This window comes from Nicotiana sylvestris, chromosome 3 (assembly GCF_000393655.2).
Source record: "Nicotiana sylvestris chromosome 3, ASM39365v2, whole genome shotgun sequence".
Classification (NCBI taxonomy): Eukaryota; Viridiplantae; Streptophyta; class Magnoliopsida; order Solanales; family Solanaceae; genus Nicotiana; species Nicotiana sylvestris.
Window position 1 is genome coordinate 5,803,792 of NC_091059.1, and position 9,072 is coordinate 5,812,863.

The 9,072-nt window shown below is 35.1% G+C and overlaps 1 protein-coding gene across 11 annotated transcripts; it reads left to right on the forward strand.

Moving 5' to 3' along the window:
• Positions 1 to 1,986: 1,986 nt before the first annotated feature.
• LOC104232195 (transcription termination factor MTERF5, chloroplastic-like) lies at positions 1,987 to 5,722 on the forward strand. 11 transcript variants are annotated; one of them, XR_712286.2, is made up of 5 exons: positions 1,987 to 3,230; positions 4,066 to 4,137; positions 4,980 to 5,048; positions 5,146 to 5,185; positions 5,408 to 5,493. XR_712286.2 is itself a non-coding variant. In XM_009785333.2 (4 exons), the coding sequence occupies exons 1-3, from the start codon at positions 2,148 to 2,150 to the stop codon at positions 4,998 to 5,000; spliced, it is 1,176 nt and encodes a 391-aa protein (XP_009783635.1). In that variant the 5' UTR covers positions 1,987 to 2,147; the 3' UTR covers positions 5,001 to 5,048; positions 5,146 to 5,236. The 11 variants fall into 11 exon arrangements, 5 of the variants coding, with proteins under 5 accessions (XP_009783635.1, XP_070026746.1, XP_070026747.1 ...); XR_712287.2 differs by having other exon boundaries at positions 4,980 to 5,057; positions 5,408 to 5,459; XR_011405988.1 differs by lacking the exon at positions 5,408 to 5,493 and having other exon boundaries at positions 4,980 to 5,057; positions 5,146 to 5,204.
• Positions 5,723 to 9,072: the final 3,350 nt, after the last annotated feature.

The window sequence follows — 9,072 nt, forward strand, 5'->3', positions numbered from 1 at the left end:
CTTTCATTCACCCCAAAATGTTTGGGCTAAGATATTAGTTAATAAATTCCTACATATTTCATCGTCTACATATTATTTCACAACTTGGCGTAACATACTAAAGGGTTGGGAACACTACCTAATAGGTTTACAATGGTAAATAGGAACAGGTGCACACATTAATTTTTGGAATGATTGTTGGGTAAAAAATAGGAGAACTATTCGTTCACTAATAAGTGGCCCAATACCTTTGGAACATCAAACAATAAAAATTAACTGCATACATGATTCTAATGGTTGGAAATGTGACTTATTGCCATTTGAACTTACGGATGATATAAAAAACCTTATAAGAACACCTTACATTTCTGCATATAATAATAAATCTGATAGAATTTACTGGGGTTTAACTATTAATGGTAAATTTACGGTCAAATCAATGTACAAAGCCTTGGAGAATAATTACAATAACGGCCATAACACAATGTACAAATTCAGATGGATATGGAACCTTTCTATACATTCCAAAATTAAGTACTTCATTTAGTTACTTAACCATAATAGACTGTCAACATTTTAATTTCTATAGCATCTTAACATTATCACAAATGCGGAAGGTCCTTACTGTCATGAAGCTGATGAGTCGACAAATCATATATTTTTAACTTGTGTAAATGCACAAATATACTGGAATAACCTGGGAATGGGACGACATATAAATACTTTAATTAATTTTAGTGGTCCACAAGAATGGCTATGTCCTTTAATTAGCTACAAACAACAAAAATTCCTTATATAATATATATCCACATAATTATTTGCCATTAAGCTTATGGGGCATTTGGACCACTAGAAATAAAAATATTTATGAACGATTACATAAACCTGTTGGCATCAATTTTATTACACAATAAGCTACTAAATTATGTTATCTAGCAGCTTCAAATCATAAAATACAACGCCGTATAAAGGTTCCTCTAAAATGGATACGACCAAAACCTAACATATATAAACTGAATACGGATGGTCATACTAGTCAACTATAAATAAAAATGGCATTGGAGGACTAACTAGAAATCACAATGGGGACTGGAATATAGGGTTTTCAGGAAATATACCCCATCAATCTATTATTACAACAGAAATATATGCATTACTACATGGGCTTACATTGGCTAAACTTCATAGCCTAGTGCCAATCCACGTGGAAACTGACATCAAAGAGGTAATTACACTATTGCACGGCGACAATTTAAACTTTGCTAATCTATTAACTGATTGCAGGCAGCTGTTGTGGACGCTTCATGATCCAATAGTTAGCCATGCGTATAGAAAACAAAATAGATTAGCAAATCAACTAGCAAAATCGGAAAATTTTTTGGAAAGGACCTATACAATGCACGTTTTGGACCAGGCATCACTTTTTGTTGGAAAAATTTGGGAAGATGATAAGTAAAGTCTGTCAGATACACATTCACTACCACTAACTGCAGGTGATTTGCTAGATGAAGAGCCTACAGTGCATGGAAGGAACAACTACAACATAATCCCCAATTTCTTTTGTTGTTGTAGTAATAGATCCATTAGGGATACTGCAAATAATATAGCAACTAATAGTAATGACTTACTTTGTAATATGGTAACTACTACTACTACGAATGACTTAGTTTGTAATATGGTGTAACTTAGACACCAACATTTCTGTACGCATATGTTTAATTAATATATACTCCCTCCGTTCCAGTTTATGTGAACCTATTTCTTTTTTGGTTCGTTCAAAAAAGAATGACCTTTTTCTAAATTTGGAAACGATTTAGCTTAAATTTCCAATTCTATCCTTAATGAGAAGCTTTTATAACCACACAAATATTGTGGATTCCTTTTTGACTTGTTTAGGACCACAAATTTCAAAAGCCTTCATTTTTTCTTAAATTTCATGCTCAATCAAACAGGTTCACGTAAATTGAAACGGATTGAGAAAAAAAAAAAAGCACCCTTTGACCAACAAAATAGAAACCGCGAACTCCACCCCCAGTTCCCCTTCCCGTCGGCTTCGCTAAATAGGATTAGGGTTTTCCTTTTCCCCTTTCCATTTTCTTCCATTTCAGTGGAATAAACGGGTAAATTGCATTTCCAAAATACCGAAACTGAACAGCTTTTTTATTCAGATGTTTGGACTTGGTAACAATGGTGCAACTAGACATTTGTATTTTATCAGACTAAAGCTCTTTTGTTCCACAACAACTACAGCAAATGCAGAGCCCAACTTACTGTCAGAATTTCTGGTGAATTCACTGGGTTTCTCCACAGAAAAAGCTATTTCTGCTAGCTCCAAGGTAACTTGCTTGAAACCCAGAAATAACCACAAACCTGAATTAGTTGTTAATTACTTCAAACAAATCGGTTTAGACAATGCCCAGATCAAAATGTTGGTCTCTCCTGCACCTAGGTTGTTGTTTGCTGACGTGGACAAAACCCTTAAACCCAAAATTAAGGTTTTTCAAGAACTTGGCTTTTCTGGGCCCCATTTAGTTAGGGTCCTTTCAAGAAGTGGGGCTTTTCTCAGAACAGGCCTGAATACAGGCATTAAACCAAGTATTGAATATCTTAGGAAATTATTGGGAACTGATGGTTATGTAGCTAAGGCTATTACGAGAACGCCTGGATTGCTTAGCTATCCTCTCCAGAGGGTAATGTCACCTAATATATTATTCCTGCAAAATCTTGGATGTTCGACTTTGGATATTCGAAAGCTTATTCTTAGGAATCCGAGAATTTTTGTTCAAAAAACTGAATGGCTTGAGGATATTGTGCAAAGAGTGGAAAAGGATTTTTGCATTTCTAGGGATTCTCGGATGTTTTTCTATGGAGTGGAAATGCTTTCGTCGCTTAGTAAGTCGAATTTGGAAATGAAACTTGAAATTTTCAGGAGTTTTGGCTGGTCTGAATCTGATATTATTACGATGGTGCAAAGGCTTCCTTTATGTTTGACTACGTCCGAGGTTAAGCTTAGAAATATATTGAAATTTTACATGGAGGAGCTTGGGTACGAATCTAGTTACATAGCTTCTCATCCCACACTCTTAATGTTCAGTTTTGAGAAGCGGGTCTTGCCAAGGAATAAAATCTTGGAACTTCTAAAGGAGAAGCAACTGATAAAGAAAGTGCCATGTTTTTATACGGTTATCAAGTGTTCTGAGTCGGAATTTTTAGAAAATTATGTCCTGCCCTTAAGGGATGAGATGCCTGAGGTATATGATTTTTACATCAAAGGTCGAAACTAAGATAGTAAGTTAATTGTTTTCTCATACAAGGATTTCTTGGTTTATGAATAGTGTTAGTTTTAATTGTAATTCTGGCTGCTATTGTGCCAACATTCATTGATGAAACTGGTGATTGAGGACATTATCATTCCCAAATCGTGTAATCTATTTTGGTTTGATAACAGAAAAGTGATAACCCTTTTGCTGTTTGGAACATCAATGATCTGAATGCATGTCTTAATGAGGGTAATTCTCGTTTACTATTGATCATGAGGTATAATTTCTCCTTAAGACACTAATACATAAACCAGGGGAGGTGAGCAAATACTTCAGAAGAGATTGTTTTAGATCTCTTACATTAGCCTGGTTAAGCTTGGATCGCAGGATAAATTATTACTTTAACAGAAAAATGAGGAAGGAAAAAGGCACCCGAGGACGAGTGAGAGGGAGAAAAAAGAGCAGTTATATTCAACTATAACAGTCTCAACATAATGAGATTTATTTTTCCTCATTGTGACGGCACTTGTTTTCAAAACATCTTTCTTACCTTTCTGTGTTCGCTGTCTTTTATAAACCTGTAGAGCATCTATTTTGTTGAGAAAACTTCAAATATTTTATTTCACACCTCTCCATCTTTTACTTGGTTAAATACCATTGCGTAAACTGTCACTGGATGCACTGTTCCGTTAAGGCATTAGTTAACTCAAAAACAGCAAAGCACCATATTGATTGGAAGCTGGTGTTTGTCTGCCGTAGATAAAAAGAGATTAGACCTCCTCTGATGAAAGAAAGAGTTCATTGAACAACTTATGTTTTATGACAGAGAAAACTCTCCATATTTTATTTTACAAGGTCTCACAGTAGCTGCGCTTCCCTTCACCTGCACAAACAAAAGGTGATCAACTGATTTTTAAAATGTTTCCTTTTCAAATGTATAATTTGAGAGCTGTTTAAAGTATTTCCGTGAATCTATAATAAGATGGAAACTACTTCTCTAAATATTAGGTTTGTCACTTTATTAGTTCTTTGTTATATTTGGTTCAAACCCAGCGCCCTATCATAGTTTTTTTCTCCTTGTAATGTAAAAGAAAAAGTACTAATAAGTAAAAAATATCACTAGTTACTGCAGAACTGCAACTTGATTGACTTTAGTATTGGATCTCGGATCTCCATCTCCTCTAATGTCATGGCACATAGATAAATGATCTCGCCATCTTTTAATCTGCTGTAAGGTTATCACTCTTAAAATGTAGCACTCTCATTATATTGTTTGTTGTTTTTCCCCAGAAATTTATTTCAGAGTTTGCTTCTCCAGTTATTTACTTAAGTAGCTATCTTGCGCATATGTTAGATTATGCTTAATCCATATCAGCCAAGTAATATCTCATAATTTTACTTAGTTGATTATAGGGATTTTTTTAATCATTATATTGCCTCATGATGCAGTTGACCCTCTATGTTATAGGTTCTCAAAAGACTCCTCAGGACCTTCATTTTCTTGTGTAACATCAGTAACATATTCATTTCGTTACTAGAAGATCTATTCTTTTGATATGCATGAACATTCCTTTATGATGGTAACCATAATCTCATCGGCATTTTGGTGTTTCTTGGTTCTTGATTTACTGTGTAGTGTCTTTTGATGAGTTTTGACTCGAATACTCATGATGGGTTGGTTTCATCATATTCTTCACTTTCTGAAAAATCTTGCTAAGAGTCATATCTGGTTCGTTGCAGATTTCTTTCAACATGTGTTGATGATATTGGTGTGCTGGAATGACTATATTTTGGTTGGTCGATTTAGAGGTGCAGAACGTAATGGTTATTAATTTACAAGTTGTTAGCAACCTTTAGATTTCTAACTGGGTAAACAAATGACTCTCTTCCATTCTCGTCCCTGTAGGCGGAGGAGAATGCTTGTCAGCATAGAGGAAATACTGGTGGTAAGGTTTCTGTACTTTGTATCGTCAAGGAGAGATAGGAACCAAGGACTGTACACATAGCTCGAAGTAGTTTTGGTTTAAGAATGAAAATCAACAGCTATTTGTTAGAATATATGTTCCCCACTTGTGAGACTACACTGAGTTTGTTGTTGTTCTTTTTGTTGTTGTTGTTGTTAGAATATATGCGCCTAATGTTTATTTTAACAATGTCATGAGAAACAGGTCACTTTGAGTTGAAAGCCGGCCATGGTCGGGGTACTCCATACCCTCCAACTTTCTGCCTTCCATGTTCCATAGTTTTCTTCTCCCAATCTGTTCTAGTTCACGGTTTCCGTTCCATGAGGGGTCACTCAAGGCATTCAGTATAGGAAGCGAGCATATGCTTGAAGAAGATTGGGCTAGAAAATCAATGGGTAGGTGTAGGTGAAAGCTACTTATATTGAGGTTTCTGGAAAACAGCAATGTCAGTTATGTAACTTTAATATGAATTTGTCCTATGAAATAAATAGCAATGTCATCTCTCACGTTTATGTCTGCCCTCTTTCTCACCACCCTTTTGTTCCATCTCAAGTCAACAGGTGCCTAGATCTTAGTATCTGTACTTGGTGATGAATTTATGTCCATTTATTGGTGTAGGAGTTCTGCTCTTAACAGTTATGCAGGTTGCCTTAAGTTCTTTGATAGATGGCCACAATCAGCTCTATGTAACTTGCTGAGTCCTTGCTGTTGCAACTGAAAAAATGAAAATTGCAGTCCTACGCTCCTTTTGGTGTATAATTTCAAGTTTACAATGGCTATGATTTTGTCATAGCGGTTTGTGTACGGTGGCGGTCAGTCGGGCATTTTGAGAAGAGAATTTAAAAGAATGCCTCATTGAACCATCTTTATCTCTATACCAAAAAAGCTTTTCTTATGTCAAAGAGATTTAACAATTATATGTAAACAAAAAACGGTTTTTAACTTTTTACCCTATTTGCGCTCTATTATATTTCGACATGGGGGATTAGAAAAGAAATTAAAAAAAAAAAAAGAAATAGTATTCAGTAAAAATCTCCCCCCCCCCCCCAGATGACCGACGCATATCCAAATGATATTAAGAGCTTGTTTGGCCATGAAATATTTTTTACTTTTTTCGAAATCAGTGTTTGGCCATAAAAATTTCAAATTTCACTTGAACATGAATTTTGGAATTTTTCGAAAATTTGAAAAACTCCAAAAAACTATTTTTCAAAAGTTTCACGCACATCACTCACAAAAAATAAAAAACAACCCAAAATTATATTCATGTCCAAACACAACTCTAATTTTTAAATACCATTTTCACTTGAATTTTTTTTCCACTTTTTCCGGAATTTTACAGTTCTTATATCCAAACGCCCACTAAAATTGCTCTTTGGAAACAAATAATGATCTAAGTTTCATAATGAATTAGGCTTCTGTATATTTCTCCATTATTATGGTAAAAAGACATTTTGAACCCCCAAAACACAAATGGAGATTGGGATAGAAACGCAATGAAGACTCTTTGAAATTAAAAAAGTTGAAGAGAAAAAGCAACAATCGCGATCGTTATATAAAGTGGCACATTTCATTTTATGTAACATTTCGTCGTTACGTAACGACGGATTTAACGATACGATACAATAAAATTTAAGTAACAACCAAAACTTAACATCATATTTAAAGTAACAATACGATACGATACGTAACGACCATCCAAACAAGCTGTAAGTTTGCCCTTGGTTGAAGTGGGAAATTGTTGTATGGTTCTTTTGAGCTTGCTTGAGTTCAAATTGGAAGCTTGACTTTTGCCTTTTAATTTGCAATCTCAATAACAGAGGTGCTGAAGATGGCAAATCTGCAAAGGATCAATTCCAAAAAGTCAATCAAGTCTGTACCAACTATTTTTTTTAAGCGGATAATATGGGTTGATTCATATTTGACCCGCTTTTAGTGGATCAGGTATGCAATCCATTTTTGAATGGATAATATAGGCGGATATTGATGGGCTAAAATTATCATTATTATATGTGAACCTAGTCGACATTAAGAAAGCTTTCGAAGGCTGTCACGTGTCATTGACTAGATGCAATGATTTGGTTATAAAAGGTCGACGTCACGAGGTCGAGGTGGCTCAATAAAAGACGAAGACGAGGACGAGCACTCCCTTTAGTTACTATTTAACATCAACATTCCACGTGACATATCTAAATTTCAAGGGCATTGTGGTACATTATCCATATTTTTAGTTTAAGACTATAAAATTCAAAAGTCTTCTTTACTTTTCTTAAAACACGTGCTCAATCAACGCGAGACACAAAATAAAATGGAGGGAGTACTACTTTGTACTCCCTTCGGTCCATAATAAGTGACCTTTTGGCCTTTTTATTTTGGTTCAAAATAAGTGTTCTTTTACATAATCAAGAAGGAATTAATTTTATTTTGGGATAATGCATAAAATCCATCATATCCTATAACCCATTTACCAACTACACACCTTCTTTTTGGGGGTCCTATTACTCCCCTAAACTTATTTTTACCATAATTGATTTAACATTATATGCTCAATTAATCCCGACCGTGACTACACCTCTTCCAAGCGTGTGAGGACTAATTTTAAAAGGCCCTTCTGCTATTCAATTGCCACGTGTAATGCGGGTCCCAAATGTTAAATCAGTCATCTCAAAGATATATTTTACAACTATATGAGCTTCTTAAAGCTGCAGTATCTGTTGTTTTGGATGTCAATTTGGAATGTAAGAATGAAATAAAAGAGACCAGTTGAAACTGAGAATTCACAGTAAATAAATTATTAAGATACTCTTGAATTGATCTAACGATATAGCCAATAAACCACTTTATTTTTACATTCTCATGGAAAAGAGGCGGAAAATTGAAGAAGAAACATTAAGGCTTTTGAATTTGAGCAAATAATTTTACTTTCAGAAAACGTAGCGGCGCCGGAACCTCGCCAGCAACTCGAACAGAACTAGCAACCAACAAACGGAGCTTTAACTGAACTCGATCTCAATAGAAACACTGCTTTTATGAGGAAAAAGGGCTGTGAAAACGGAAGGAGGAGAGGGAGGTTTAGCTGCGGCCGCTTCTTTCTTTTTCTGTCCAGAGCAAATTTGAGCAAATATTCTTCAAGATTTTTGGCTAAATCACCACCCCAATTGGATTTTAAATCCCTGGGTGGCTGTACAATACTGTGGAGAGCTTATGTCTTTAAATTTGATGGAAGATGCTACTAGTATTCATAGAGGAAAAAGAAAGTGGAGCTGCTACTGGAGTGATTATGATTGGAGTGATTTTATGGAAGGAATCGAAGAGGGGGATTGAGAATTTAGTTTGGACCGTCCGTCGAAAATGGGAGAGTATGAAAGGAAATAATGAAATAGGGTAGGGTTTAATTAATGAATGGGTTTAATTTAGTTTAGAATAAAGAGGATCTGATAAAATAAAAGGGAATTGGGTGGGACCCATTAGCGCGTGTATACACTGATCGTCTTATAGATGGGGGTTGGGTTTAATTGAGCATATAATGTTAAATCAATTATGGTAAAAATAAGTTCAGGAGGGTAATAGGACCCCCGAAAAGAAAAGGTGTGTAATTGGTAAATGGGTCATCGGATGGGGTGGATTTTATGCATTATCCCTTTTATTTTCTAAAATTTGCCTTATTTACATATCCCAATTTGTCAAGGTAATAATTAATTAAGGATAATTTAGTAAATACATCTTTTTTCTCTAGGAGTTTGAATTTTCTTATGGGGTGTCCCAAAAGCTAATAAGTCACTTATTATGGATCGAAGGGTATATTCTTAGAAAAGAAAGAAATGAAGCAGTATTCAGTAAAAATCTGCTCCCCCCAGATGACCGACGCA